At 47.2% G+C, this 15,414-nt stretch overlaps 1 protein-coding gene across 4 annotated transcripts in view; it reads right to left on the reverse strand.

Annotated features, from left to right (window-relative positions):
* The window catches only part of MORC4 (MORC family CW-type zinc finger 4), a 57,986-nt gene extending 50,613 nt beyond the window's left edge, over positions 1-7,373 (reverse strand). Inside the window, exons 1-3 of one of the 4 annotated variants that reach the window (XM_021079789.1) lie at positions 6,986-7,373; positions 6,796-6,868; positions 982-1,114 (exon numbers count right to left, since the gene is read on the reverse strand). In XM_021079789.1, coding sequence (XP_020935448.1) covers positions 982-1,114; positions 6,796-6,868; positions 6,986-7,087 — 308 coding nt within the window. In that variant the 5' untranslated portion in view covers positions 7,088-7,373. The remainder of the gene's footprint in view (positions 1-981; positions 1,115-6,795; positions 6,869-6,985) is intronic. The other 3 variants (XM_021079787.1, XM_021079786.1, XM_021079788.1) reach the window with 3 other exon arrangements.

Below are 15,414 nucleotides of genomic sequence, written 5' to 3' on the forward strand. Positions count from 1 at the left end.
AAAGGGCTTTCCCTACAAACAGGGCATAGAATTAAAATATCTTCAAAGAGAACTACAGCCAAGTGAACTTTTTTACAGTTTCCCGTTTGGAGCCCCTTCCCTCCTCCACTCTAGAACCCCTCCACTGTCACTCATGTTTCACACACTAGTTCAGGAAGTGACATGGAGTGTAATCAACCTTATCTGCTGAAAAAGGAACAGAGAAGGAAGGAGCTGAGGAAACACTCATTTTCACTGAGTGATATATGAAGATAATAAAAGCACAAACTTACCGTTCTCAACTACAAACTTGCAAAAGTAATTATATGAACTGCCAGAGGCAAAAGAAATCGCCATCACCAGCTTCAGCAGTTGGAAAACAGAATTTCCTAACTTTGTGATTCGACTGCAAAACCCTCAACGATTATGTGTATGATACCCTCTGTCTTTCATGGGGTTCGATTATACACAGGCACATGCATAGTTCTTCTCCATAAATTGTTCCAATGCCAATACTTCTAATCTAAGAGTGAATTTAAGTTCATTTAAGTTGGAGAAGGGCTCAGACTAGTGAAGACCTACCTTTGCTGTTCTCTTTGCCCAGAGTCTCATCCCCTGCTCCTGCTCCTTAATTAAATTCCACTACTCACCCTTACATCTCGGCTTAAATGTCACTTCAGCTAAGAGGCTTTTCCTGACCTCCTGGATCTGATCGGGTTCCCCCTCATGAGTTATTTCATTGCATCCTATACTTTCCAATCATTATAACCTGTCACTTTTTATGATGATTACTGCCAGACTGTCTGAATTGCCAGCTAGACTGTAAGTGCTACGAGGGCAAGAAGAATGTCTATTTCATAACCTGTGCCCTGGCACGTAACAGCTGTTCAACAAATATTTACTGAATGAATAAAGGGAAAATAAAATATTAAATAAAATGATTAAGCCTTAAATAGAGTTCATGAGCTCCAGACAAGAGAAAAAGAATGAAGACATCTTTACCTGAGCATTCGGTGTAGTTTATGAGGTGTCATTCCACATCCATCATCGGTAAAGGTCAAACAAGATTTATTCTTGACCTCCTCAACATCTATAAAGACCGTCCTGGCGGATACATCTGGATCTACAGCATTATCTGCAAAAGGCAGAAATCTGTGATATTAGATCTCTTTTTCTAATATGCAAGTAAAAGCTCTAGTTCAATGCCCCTAAGACATAGAATCTGTCCTCTGTTCCTTTCATGTGAGTGTCTCAGAAGGTGAGCAGGGAGCATTAATGGCAGTACACCTACTAGGTTATAGGGGAAAACAGGAGCCATGGCAGATGGGTTTAGGAAGCTGATTTCTAGATTTCACATGACTCATGTGCAATCTGCCTTTCTCTATTCAAACTTCAGAGGCTGTGCAAAAACTAACTCCTCCATATACAAAGCATTTTGCTCCATTTTCATCTTATTACTTCTTGTCTTTTAGCCACTTTACTGCTCATGAACATATACAGTAAAGACTGGCTGTGGAGAAGAGCTGAATCTGCAACTTTGGTACAAATGGATACATATCACATGCATGACAGTTTACTGTGAAGGTTTTATTTTCTATTTTTTTTTTTTTTACATCACCTCTTCTGTTAAAGAACACAGATACTATCACCACACCTGTTCGTAGCCTAGAGGCACTGAAAGAGTTAGAGGTTAAAACCAAAACACGAATTGTCTACCTAGATTCCAATGATGGTGACAAGCACACTTAGAGGGGAGTGGTTCTGCTTAGGCACTCTGTACTAGTCTTGAACGCGAGGCTGTCCAGCCCTCATTAAATGGAGAACATAGAACTAAAGTAGGAAAATTTTTTAGAGAAAGTTTCACAATTCATTCTGAGCTCATCTTTGTAATGGGTTAATTATTTAAGACTCCAAAGGCATCAGATCTAGCCATACGCTAGCACATGTGCCATGTTTACAACCCCAGGGCGTGCCACTGTCTAGTGACCACATCTTTTTGCCACGGGCGCCAGTTTACAAAATTGCCGGTCCCTGACACGTGTGGCGCAGAAGTCTCATTAGGTCTCACTGGCTGAGTGGGAGGGCAGTTTGTGCCATCTGTTGGAGAGGTTCCTTAAGCGCTCCTGTCTTCGCTAGCTCTTGAAGCAAGACAAAGACCTTCCCTTCTGCCCCCATCCCTTTCCCCAGGATCCTCTACTGATTAATGATACCATGTGGCTGGGCTGAGAGATCCGGGTTGGGTTCTAGTTGTGTACTCGTCCCACTACCGGTGTTCGGATCATGACATTTCTCTACTGGGAACATCCCTGACGAGCGAGAGCAGTATGGCACGCGTTCCAAATAACAATTTTTATAACACAATTAACAGTATCCATTACAACCACTTAAATGTGTGGAATGTCCATCAAACAAAACAAGACAGATTAATTTCAAGGGCCGCAATGGCGTTGCCAGAGTCAGTGATAAAACTGTTAGTGATTGTAACCCAGTAAGTCTTAACAGCAGTAAGGCATCGCCGATAGCCCCAGAAAAGGGTTCAAAGGTCCGACAGAGTCAATCTTTTTTTAAGGACTAGGTGGGGAGCAAGCCTTGTGTCAGGCGGTAAATGAAGTGGGCCAATTTTTGGCAGGAATTTTAACTTTGGCATGCAATAGTGGCTTTATCAGAAATACAGTGTTTTACTTTGTCATAAGAGGCAGCAGGGTTTTTTTCTTTAAACAGACAGAAGGACTCAGCATTGTGAAGCTGCCTCTATCGTTTAAAGAAACTACTTGGCAAGCAGGCCCTGAACTGGTTTAGAACTTATCAATCGCTCCTACTGGCAGAAAGCCCAAGCCATCGAGACTGATACCTTTACCTTGTCCACCAAAAGGACATCATTTCTACTTTGGAAACCTTGGGCATAGAGGAATTTTTTTTCTAACACTTTATGGCCATTCGCAATTCAAACATAGAACACATCAATTCCAATTCTGCATTTACACAACTGAACATTCAAGGAACCAGCTTGCAGGCCTCTCACAAAATCACTGTTACTCTTTTCCTCTACTAGGAATTTCACCCAAACTTTACTAAGTGCTTTTTTACAGAAACATACTCAAGAGTTTTAATACAGGCATTTTAGGAGTTACAAGGTAACTCTGCCTGGAGCAGCTAGACATTTTTATCTCCTTGGCTGGGAGTGGGTGGAGGACGGGGGAGGGGGCTCGCCGGAGGCCAGGGTCAGCAGGAGCAGCAAGAAAAAGAGATCAGCAGACAAGCCTGCAGGCAGTAAGCACAGCTCTGCACTTCTTGTCAGTTTTAAGTGGACTTCCACTTGGCTTCAACAAGTGAAATTGTAACATAACAGCTCAATAAATGAACTTATAATAATAATAATAAGGCACCGATCTGGTGGCTGGTTTCAACCCCGCCTCTTGCTGCTTAACTTTCCAAAAATTTATCAAAGCATAGCGTATGCTTTCAAACCCTAGGAATCCATCCTCTCCCCCAGCCCAGCCTCCCTAGCTTATGAACAAGGAGAGCAGAGAAAGAACCTCTCTTCCTCAGCCTTCATCCACCACTTAGCTGAGAGCTGCACTACCAGATCCTGAGAGGTCTCTATCCTCTCAGCTGGCCCACACAATCTCCTGTGCTACCAGATCCCACCAAGTCTTTTTTTTTTTTTTTTTTTTTTTTGTCTTTTTAGGGGCCACACCCATGGCATATGGAGGTTCCCAGGCTGGGGGTCAAATCCGAGCTGTAGCCGCCAGCCTACGCCAGAGCCACAGCAACGCCAGATTCAAGCCACGTCTGCGACCTACACCACAGCTCACAGGCAATTCTGAAGCAAGGTTAGGGATCGAACCCGGGTCCTCATGGCTCCTAGTCAGGTTCATTAACCACTGAGCCACGACCGTAACTCTCAGATCCCACGGAGTCTTATCTCTCCTAACCTGGCCCTTAGTGCTAGCCTTAGTCAGAGGACTCTAACTCCCCTCACCCACCACTTAGGCAAGAGCATGAGAAACCAGATCCCAAGGACTCTAGCTTATCCCCTAACCATCTGACCCGTTCTTCTAAAAAAGCATTGTAACCGAAGCTTCAGAGCTCATCATAACCCGGGAGGCAATGAGAAACTGTCCTGAGACAGCATCGCTGAAGAGACAGGACAGCGAGTGGGAGGTGGCTTTGATGGAGTGCTTCCTCCCATCGCCTCCTGTTCCAGGGGAAAGGCCTATGAGGATGGCTGCAAGGTTGCCGGGGCCAAGCTGCGGCCCTAAAGACATCCTCCAAGTATCTAAGACTCTTCTCCAATAAAATTAAAGTCCTCATCTTCTGACACAAGCTTATTCTTCTTCCTCTGTTCTGTCTCTCTTCACACGCACACACACACAGTGTCAGCATTCGAGTGACCATAAGCTTGAAATCTGAAAGTCATTTTTTCTCTCTCCCTCTCTCTTACCCTATACATTATGTGATAACCTCCTGACTAGTCTTTCAAAGCCATGCCTCTCCCTTTTCCAATTCATCTTACACAATGCTGCAAGATGAACTTTTCTGAAGCACAGCTCTGATCATGGCATGCCCCTGCTCAGAAAACTTCACAGACTAAGAGCCCAAATACCCGAGCCTCCCAGTCATATGTTGGTCCCGGTTTGCCTTTCTAACCTCATTCCCTGCTTGGTACTTGGGGTCGAAAGACCAGTGTTTGGAGTCCTGGATCTGCCACTTACTAAAACACATAACCTCTGAAAAGTCAATTAAATTCTCCAAGCCTCTGTATCCTTAGGTACAGGATGAGAATAATAATGATGATGACGTTTACCTCCAAGATAAGGTTAAAAATGTATTAGTGAAAGCTCTATGTAAACTCTGTAAGAGCAGGACTATTCGTGAACCCGATGCTCCACTTCAACTCAACTACTCAGTATTCTTCATGCCTTTGTTCAAGCAGTTGTTCCTTTTGCCTGGAATGCCCTCCCCTCCCCACACCCATACCCACATGTCCCAATCCTTCAAATCTCAGCTCAAATGTCACCTCCTCTCAAAAGCCTTTCCTAACCCTCCTCTTCCTGGTAAGCTGGAAGTCACCCCTCCTTCCTCTGAGTTCCCACAGCAGCCAAAGTGTCTATCTTTGCCGACATATCACTTCCTATTCTGCCATCATACAAAGAATAAACCTTCTGTGCATGTTCTGTCCCCCCTCCTAGAGGGTGAATCTGTGTTGTGTTCATTTTTGTACCTACCACAGCGGCCTTGCCCACAGCGAATGCTCAATAAATATTTATGGAATGAATGATTGACCAGAAAATGAATGCGTAAGTAGAGGAGAAAACTAAGGAAGGAAAACCTAAATTGAAAGCTTCGGATTACCAATTAACACTTGCTCCCCTTTTCCCTATTAATAGATCACAACCAGCTATGACTTGGTTTTAAAAATCTGTGTTTGTATGTATGCAGGCATGTATGTGTATGAACATAATACACATGCATACTTGCACTCATATGGGTCGCCTTAGGCCAGAATTAGGTGCAGTTAATGCTTAAGACAAAAATCATATGTATTCAAAATTAAAAAATGGAACACTGTTTAAATCACCCATAAAGTGCAGTACAAGGGACAGCACAGGTACGGACAGTTCTGCACAGTGCAACACACTTCTGCCTCCCGTTTCCCATTAAGTACATTGTTACTTTCCACCTCTTCTTTTCTTCTTTGTAAGTTACATGCATGCACATCTCATTCCACTGTGAAGTTTCCCTCAAGGCCTGGTGCAAAACTTTAAAAATACAGTCCCCGTTCTCTACGATCCCAAATGGGCCAAAGTCCCTTTTTCCCCTTCCCCTTCTAAGGAGCAGTCGTACATATTGTAAGCATTCTGTGTTACCGTCAAAGGACTCATCAAAGTTCCCTGCCACCCTTCCAAATCACTCTCCTGACAATCTCCTCCTGCTGCCCACTGACTTCCTGCACCAAGACAGTTCACTCTGCATGGCCACAGCGATTGCTTAAGTTGAGACTGGGGCTCATCTGGGGAGCTTTAAAACCATTTTCAAGATTTTGTTCCGTGCCACCTTGCCCCATTAAACACATCTCCCTAATTTCAATTTCTGGAACATTTGCAACGTGCTCGCTCTGCTGCTGCATTTTGTCCAGGAATGTTTTTCTTCTTTGCTCTCCACACAGTATTTAGCACACTACTGCAAAAGCTGGTGTACTTGGCTTCCAGGGATCAACTGAAAACGCTTTAAAAGCAAACATTGGTGGAGCGAGAGGTTAAGTGCTCAGTATTCATTCCAGCGGTGTGAGGGCGCTCGTGGACCACGGACCCAGCCCTCGGCAGACGCAGGGAGCCAAATGCACTCGTGTCATCTCTTAAGAGATGTCCCATCATTCCCAGACGCTCAAGTCCCCAAAGTTAAAGAACTCCAGTTTTCCAGACCTTTCTTCATGCCCCTTTGCAATCTCGGCGCCCTCCGGCTGTCGCCGGTCCCCGTGGAGCCCAGCTGCCTCGGGGCTCGACATTTTTATGCATCTCCTTTTGATTATTAACTAACCTATCCTAGAGTGCCCCGAACATCACGAGCCTGAAAGACTACACGGGATTCCTAACTCTTGAGACACACCTTGTTTCCTCAGCTTTCTCCGCGGAACCTCGTCCGTGGCAACAGAGCCAACCCCCTCCTCCGCTTGCGGAACCGGGGCCGGTCCCGACGCCCCCACCCCAGCCCCGGCCCGCCCCGCGCGGCTCCGCACATTCCTCTCGCGTCCGCGGCACCACGTTGGCACCGCTGCCTCGGGCGATCGCTGCCAGGCCCGCCCTCACCACTCACCTAGCAGCTCCGCGATGGCACTGAAGGGTCGCGTGTGGCTGCTGGAGTTGCTCTGGAGGTAGCGGGGGCTCATCTGGGGGCGAGAGAAGGTCCCGTCCCGCGTGAGGCCTCGGCCCGCCGGGCCCTCCCGCGCGCCCCCCGCAGCCCCGGGGCCCGCGCGCGCGTCCGCCCCCTCGGGCCCCCGACCTACCGTGCTCAGGCGGATCCCGAAGGCCTGCGGGCCGCCGCCCGGCCTTGCCAGCGCGCTACCCGGCGCGCCAGGGCCCGCGGGGGCCCCTCGGTACAGGAGCATTTTTTTGGCCGCCACGATACTCGCTTGCTGCCGCCGGACTCCTCGCCCGGCCGTCCCGGACTGGCCCTCGCTCGCTCCCGCTCGCAGCTGGCGGCGGCCGTCCGGGACTGGCCCTCCCTCGCTCCCACCCGCAGCTGGCGGGGGCGGGGCGCGCTCCAGCCACCTGTCCGGGGCGGGAGGGGTGAGGCCGGCAGAGCCGCGCGGTGGCCCCGCCCTGTCAGCACCTCTCCCGACCCGCCGACTGCCGGGCGGGCCGCGGGGCCGTACAGAAATATGGCGACCTCCTGACAGCCGCTCCTTGATCCCCGCCCCTAATTAATTCTTGGCGTTTGCCATAGGCCAGGCCGCCGAGCGGGAAAGCGCGGGGGAGGGGCGGGCGCGTGGGGAGGGGCGGTCGCGTGGGGAGGGGCGGGAGGGTGTCGGGATTTCTGGAACAGAGTCCCAGTAAGGCGGCGTGACTAACGGGCAGGATAAGACAAGTCTTACAAGTTCTAAAGACCACAGTTTTGCTATCTGGGGCGATAGCAGGCTCGCGTGATGGGAAAGCATTCGGACTATTTTGCTTCAAATGCCTCCAGAAGCAGCCAGAACTTTCCAGAAGGCAATTGGCAAATCATCTTCAAAGCTTTGCAAGCGTGCAGGGAGGTTGTTTATAAAAGGAGAAATTGGAATGCACTTAAATGCCCCAAAAGAGGGGATGGGTTAGGTTATGCAGTATCCATAAAATGGAATACTGTGTAGTTCTTAAAGACCATTTTTGTGGATGAAAATTTATTCGTGTGGAAAATTTTCATGAGGGAATAAAGGAAAGGAGGTTAGCACATACTGTGTAATGCGATATCTTTTATGTTGAAAAAACGAGTACATATATACATACATACATATGTATGTATTCTCTCCTCTCTTTCTCACACACCCTCTACAGTGAGAAACACCTGAAATGATGTATTCTAAGATGATACCTCCAGGTCTGGAATTATTAATCTTTTTCTTTTCATTTTTTTTTCTTATTTGTATTTTCTAGTCCTTGTACTATTAACCACATACAGATTACAGAAAAAAAGATTTTTAATTTTTTTTTTAAAAAGTTACCTGGTAGAGATGAACCTTTATTTATTTGACTATTCCTCTGTGATATTTCATGGTGGTATTGTTTTTCTTGCCAATAAAAATAGTGCTGCCTCAGACATCCTCATGTACAGATCATGAATTTCTGGTACAGTTGTTTCTACAGAATATTGTTGTGTCTATTAGTGTGTGTGCAGTTTACTCTTAATAAATACTGTAAGACAGAGGCATTTGTCCTCCTAGAAATTTGCCCTGCGAGAAACACCTGGCTATTTTGCCACCCACATTCATAGCACTAGATGGTTTTGATCTTTTAACTTTTTGCCAATCTGTCTACTATCTCCTTATTGTTTTAATTTGCATTGCCTTTTCAGTGTAGCTCAATATCGTCTCAAATATCTATTGTATATTTAAATCCTTTGCGCATTATTTACTCCCATTGGGTCCTTTGCATTTGTCTTTTTTTAGCATCATAAATTTTTTTCAATACACAAAATACAGATTATGATTTCATGAATCCCCAGGTACTTATTACTCGGATTCAAAAATTATCAGGACTTTTCTTCTTTTGCAAATTTCTCTAAGTACTTTAGAGAAAATCTCAAACATCATGTCATTTTTGCCCTATAGACTTCAGTATCCTCTAAAAATATGGACATGTCTTTAAAATATAGCCACAATGCCACATTCACTCTAAACAAGATTCATAACAGTTCTTTGATGTCCGCTAATACTCAGTCCATAGTCTGAGTTCCTCAATTATCTGAAAAAATGTCTTTTTACATTTGGTTTGTTTGAATCTAGATCCAAACAAGATGCACACATTGCACTTGGTTATGTGTCTTAAATCTACTTTAATCTAAAACAGTCTCCCCTCTTTTTTTCTTCTTTCTATTGAGTTGCCGAAGAAAGCGAGTCACTTGTACTGTGGAATGTCCTACATTCTCATTTGTCTGTTTGCTTGTTTTTGTTGGTACCTAGTTTGCTCCTCTGGTTAAAAGAGTAAGTGTAACTTAACTATAAACCATAAGATGCCCCTAAAGGCTTCATTAGATTCCAGTACAAAGTTTTTTGGGGCCACACCCACGGCATATGGAGGTTCACAGGGTAAGGGAATTTGGAGCTGTAGCCACCGGCCTGCACCACAACCACAGCAATGCCAGATCTGAGCTGTGTCTGCGACCTACACCACAACTCATGGCAACTCCAGATCCTTAACCCACTGAACGAGGCCAAAGATGGAACCTTCGTACTCATGGATACCAGATTCATTTCCACTCAGCCACAATGGGAACTCCCAGTAAAAATTTAAAGCAGGAATGCTCAGAGATTTATACTTCCTATTGCTTCACATCAGAAAGTACATACTGTCTAACACTTAGTGATGCTCAGATTGATCAGTCAGTGGATTCAGGTAGCGGCAGCCCGGATTCCACTATAAAGTTTTCCACCGACCTTTCAGTTTTTGTAGGTTCATCAATCGATGTTCATTATCTGGGGAAAAAAGAATTTTTATTAGGGCTGCAAAACAATGATAAACGAATCCCATCATTGTAATTTATTAACTGGATCCCTTTGTATAGAATCCCTCATCAACCATGGCTATTTGGTTACTATGAAATAGCCTTCATATAGAAATGATAGGATAAAAGTTTAATTCTTTATTTATTTATTTATTTTTTGTCTTTTTGCCATTTCTTGGGCCGCTCCCGCGGCATGTGGAGGTTCCCAGGCTAGGGGTCCAATCGGAGCTGTAGCCACTGGCCTACGCCAGAGCCACAGCAACGCGGGATCTGAGCCGCGTCTGCAACCTACACCACAGCTCACGGCAACGCCGGATCCTTAACCCACTGAGCAAGGCCAGGGATTGAACCCAAAACCTCATGGTTCCTAGTTGGACTCGTTAACCACTGCGCCACAACGGGAACTCCCTAATTCTTTACCTTGAATCAACAATTTTTAGGGTAAAAAGTTGGTGCCTGTATTGGATACTGTGATGTACCAGCCCACCCCCCATTTCAATAAAGGACTTTTGGGTTGAGCTGCTGAGACAACAGTTGGAAAGCTGCCTCCAGCTGTTAGCCCCTTCAGGGATTGCCTTGGGTACAGAGAGTTGCCTCACTCAAGGTCACAAAGTTTTCTGGGGCAGCCGAAAAACTGACCAAAGAAGAACTATAAAGCCTTGACCGAGAGTTCTCATTGTGCCTCAGTGGGTTAAAGACCCAATATTGTCTCTGTGAGGATGTGGGTTTGATCCCTGGCCTTGCTCAGTGGGTATAGAATCAGGCGTTGCTGCAAGTGGTAGCATAGCCTGCAGATTCGGCTTGGATCCGGTGTTGCCATGGGTATGGCATAGCCCTCAGCTGCATCTCTGATTTGACACCTAGCCTGGGAACTTTGAATGTGCCCACAAAAAGAAGGGGAAAAAAGGCTTGACCATTTCAGACTAATGTGGGACAATTCTGAAGAGTCATTCTAACTCTAGATTTCTCTGTGGGGTTGGCTGAGACTGTTGTTGGGCTTGTAATGCAGCTCAACTTCCTCCTCTGCCCAGGCCTGCTCCTTCCACACATGTTAATCCAAAAGACATCTCATAATAAGCATCTTGCATGCTACATTCTGTCTTAGAGTCTGCATCCTGAGGCAATTCAAACTGTGACACTTGAAACTGAGTGTTATCCAGGAAAGCCAGCTCTTAGGATTTGGGAGCTAGATCACTGCCCAGTCGGCAAGGAGGACCACATCACCGAAGGGTAGGTGAATCACAGATAGCCCCCTGCCACAAGGTGGCAGTCCTATTATTGTTAAGACTTCCACCAGGTGGTGAATTGGGATGGTGTGCTGGTAGAAGGAGACATAAGATCTGGTATGATGTCTCAAGGATTTGAGAAATAGGGTGAAATAGCAGCTATAAGACCAATAGAATTCGATGGTTACCGAGCTCCAAAGAAGATTAAACTCCCAAGGGAGACAGGTTTGCTGTGCCCAAATCAGGATGCTTCCTGGGAAAGACTAGGACCCTGACATATGGTTTGGGGATATCTGGATTGATGCCACCAAAATCTTGAATCCCCAGATTTCCCTGAATCCTCTGAGCCTGCAGAATTGGCCTGACTTCCCTACTAACCGCCCTCATACATCTTGCCTCGAGATGATGCAAAGCTTCTTCCCCACAACACAAAATGTGCCTTCATGTTCCCTCCTGGCTACTAGGCCTATAAAAAGGGTTAAGGCACAGCACAAACACGTTAGGCTTGATAAGGGAGTAAAGTATCTATGCCCCAAGCAGCCACAGGACCTAGCCTGCATAGATTGGCAGGAGCTAGAAAAGGGCACATGAAATTGGATTCTGAGAGTGCTTCATCATGGGAGCTAGACTATAAGGTTGGATATAAGAGTTTATTAATGTGGGGACATGCCCTTGGAAAATAGGATTTAATACTCGGGCAAGAACCACACGAGTTGGTGCAAACTCACCCTTAGGATGGCTCCCAGAGGGACAGCAAAAGGGATGATCCATACTAAGTGAGGGTAAAATGCCAGCATTGCTGTGCCAACCCAGATTGAGAAATGAGCATATTGGAGTGGAAATACTGAAAAAGACTGGAAAACTCAAACAGAAAGACACAGGATACACCATTTACCATGCCCCTGAGGAACATGCTGATGAGAGAGGTACCCAGCATCACCAAGAAATTCACGGGCCGTTCTCCACTGTAGGTTAGACCTGTCCAGACGAGAGGTCATTGCCATAGGTTCACTATGGCAGTGGAGATTGTAGGGCTCTGAAAACAACAGAGACCCTGCGGCTGAGTGTAACCATCGAAAGGCAGATGGGTGCGATTCTCATGAATGCAAGGTTGGCACCGAAGTAGAGGAGCCAGAAGTAGAGTTATAGAAATGGTAAACAGAATCTGACATCCGGAGTTCCCGTCGTGGCACAGTGGGAATGAATCGGACTAGGAACCATGAGGTTGCAGGTTCGATCCCTAGACTCACTGAGTGGGTTATGGATCTGGCATTGCTGTGAGCTGTGGTGTAGGTCACAGACACAGCTCAGATCCCACGTTGCTATGGTTGTGGTGTAGGCCAGCAGCTGTAGCTCTGATTCGACCCCTAGCCTGGGAACCTCCATGTGCTGTGGGCGTGGCCCTAAAAAAAGCAAACAACAACAACAACAACAACAAAAACCCCATAACATCCTAGGGGAGGGATAAATGAGCAGGCACAAAAAATGTCCATTCTGGTGAGGTTTTAGGCAGCACTTTCTACCCGGACCAGGCGTTCATAATCTTTCTTGCAGAGGGACCCACTGCCATTTCTTCCTCTCAGTCCGGCACAGCATTTTTAGAAGCCTTGTTTGGCCTTCACTCTTATTCGGCACAAGTCTTAGAACTTCTAAAAATGGCTATTTACCGCCTGCTCCTAAGGTGTGTGGTCCATCTGCCTCGCTTGCTGTGGGGCACTGTGAACACAGTGCTAAGCATTGGCGTGGTTACTTCTTGGGGGATTTCGTGTTTAAACAAAAGCTTTGTGTCCTCCTAAGTGCTTGGCCTTCTGATGGTCAGCCTGGGTCAGAGGCCTCCTCTCAGGCCCTGTCCAGCTCCCTGAGATACAGGGGCGATCCTGAGGGGCCTGGGGAGCTGCCACAAGTCGAGGGTTTGGTCTATCTTTGGGCCTCGCTGCTGCTGCACAGCGATAAACAAAAGCAGGAAAGGAATCCATACAAATTCCATCACTGTGGCTCCACGGGGCTGTAAAAAGGCCATAACGCGAGGTTCCACATACTTCACCACCAAACAGGCTGCGGCTGGCACGTTGTGGGCAAGGACTCCAGCAAACAGATCTTGCAAGTGGGCACAGCATGGGTGCCAGTTGTGAAACCCTGGGTCTTGCTGTAAAGTGAGGAGCAGGGGATTGCTTCAGCAGGGTATGGTGGGTCCTCTGAAAATCCCTAGCACACCTCTGTCTGTCTTGGGGCAGAGCTTTAGTCTTTAAGGCCAGCCTTGCCTGGTCCAGGGCATTGAGTTCCAAGCCCTGAGCCATCAACATGACCTCTCTTCTTCATCCTGGTCCAGGCTGAGCTCCCCTAGCCACCAGCCCAGGCAAGTGGAAGAGCCCTGGAGAAGCCAGGAAGGCACCCAGCATTTCCTCCTGGCTTATGAACCTGTGACAGCTCCAATTGATTTGACACATGCATGTATTCATTACCATGCAAGGAGCTCCTGGGGCGGGAGGGGCATTTCCCCTAGCATCCTTTGACCCAGTCTCTAAGGTCACTTGTCCCAAATTCCTGGATGGATGTGATGGAGAGAGAGCCTAAGAGGAACCCATATGGGCGGTCAGCCAGATGTGGCAGAAAGGTCCAGAGTCAAAAGACATGGGTTCCTGTCCTGACTTCACTGAATTGGCCTGTGACCTTGGGGAGGTGTCACAGGCTGTGTTCCCAGGAAAACAGTGTGATCCAGAGCTTTATAGGCAGGAAGTTTCCTGGGGAGCAATCTCAGGATCAACACCTGCAGGGGGAGAAGAGAGCAGGACTGGGCAGAAGGGGAAGTTGAACTGTGATGCAGCCACCACAGAGGTTCCCACGGGGAGCTCTGGAGCCAGTGTGGCCCCTCGGAGTGGCCCTAAGTTGTGGCAAAGGGGCCAGGGCTTCATGTCTTTGTGTTGACCAGTCCCTAGAAGCAGGCTGCCACCTGGGACGGGTGCACAGCCTTGGGCATGGTGGCTGTCTTCAGCTGAAGGTCATTCCTGGCGAGGGGCTCAGCTGCGTGCTATCCATCACCCACACTCCTCACAGCTGGGGAACTGAGGGCTCCAGCACGAAAGGGTAGGGGCGGAGCTGGGCAGTGCCCCACAGCATCCTTCCAGCAAGTTACTTCCCTTCTCTGGGCCCCCATGTTCTCATCTGTCAGATTCCAGCTCCAGGGCTCTGTGATTCCACAAGCTCAGCCCCTCTCCTTCTCTTGGGCTACACCCAATTTAATGTCCCACCCTTTCTGAATGTTTGTAGCAACTCCTCACTGACTGTGATAAAGTACCAATTCCTTTATATATATATTTATATATATTGGCCATGCCTGTGGCATGCAGAAGTTCCCAGGCCAGGGACCAAACCCGTGCCACAGCAGCAACCCAAGTTCCTGCAATAACAATGCCAGATCCTTAACCCACTGTGAGCCACAAGAGAACTCCTAAAGTACCAATGCCTTAGGTGACTTTCCAGGCCCTGCACCATCTAGTCCTGACCTATCCTTTCAGCATCCCTCCTCAAAATATCTGCATGGTGGATATTTTGTTTCTATTATGCTTTCCCTGAAAACTCTCCCTCTTTCCATAAGGATGCATTCACGAGCAGAGTGGAAAGGGATTTGGAGCTAGACAGCAACCCAGGTTCAGCTCTTATCATCTGCATGACCTTAGGCAGGTCACTTGAGCTCTTTGAGGCTCGATTTCCTCATCTGAAAGAAATGGGAATTTGGAGTTCCCGTTGTGGCTCAGTTGTTAACGAATCAGACTAGGAACCATGAGGTTGAGGGTTTGATCCCTGGCCTCGCTCAGTGGGTTATGGATCTGGTGTTGCTATGAGCTGTGGTGTAGTAGGTCACAGACGTGGCTCAGATCCTGAGTGGCTGTGGCGTAGACTGGCAGCTACAGCTCTGATTAGACCCCTAGCCTGGGAACCTCCATATGCCACGGGTATGGCCCTAGAAAAAAGACAAAAAAAAGGGGGGGGATTTTTTAATTGATGTCTTTTTCATATGTTTGTGGGAAGAAGCAAATGAGGTTACATAGGTAAAGGGCCTACTGCAAAGCTTAACAACTCAATAAATGTTGGTTCTCTTCCCTCTTTGTTGACATAGCTGAACGTAAACAACATCATCCAATGATCAGTTTCAAAATATATTTAGAATGAGTAAATGCTGTATATAGTTTGGCGCTTTTCTCACTAATCCTTAACTCAACAAAAATCTCATCACTCAGACTTTTTGTCTGGTGCTGAGTAAATTCGCAGTCAGTGTTCAGGCTGCTCTTGGTCTGCATCTTTCTCAGCGGCCTCTCTGCCTCAGTCCTAAGGACACAAAAGCCTTTTCATTCTCTTGGCCAAGAGGCATCTGTCAGCATCACCTGGGGACTTGCTGGAAACTCATTTTCTCAGCCACCATCACCCTGGAGCTGCTGATCAGAAGCTCCGGGGGTGGGTCCAGCCATCTGGGTTTTCCCAAGCCCGCCTGCCCCAGGGGATCTGACGCATG

Source organism: Sus scrofa, chromosome X, assembly GCF_000003025.6.
Source record: "Sus scrofa isolate TJ Tabasco breed Duroc chromosome X, Sscrofa11.1, whole genome shotgun sequence".
Taxonomy (NCBI): Eukaryota; Metazoa; Chordata; class Mammalia; order Artiodactyla; family Suidae; genus Sus; species Sus scrofa.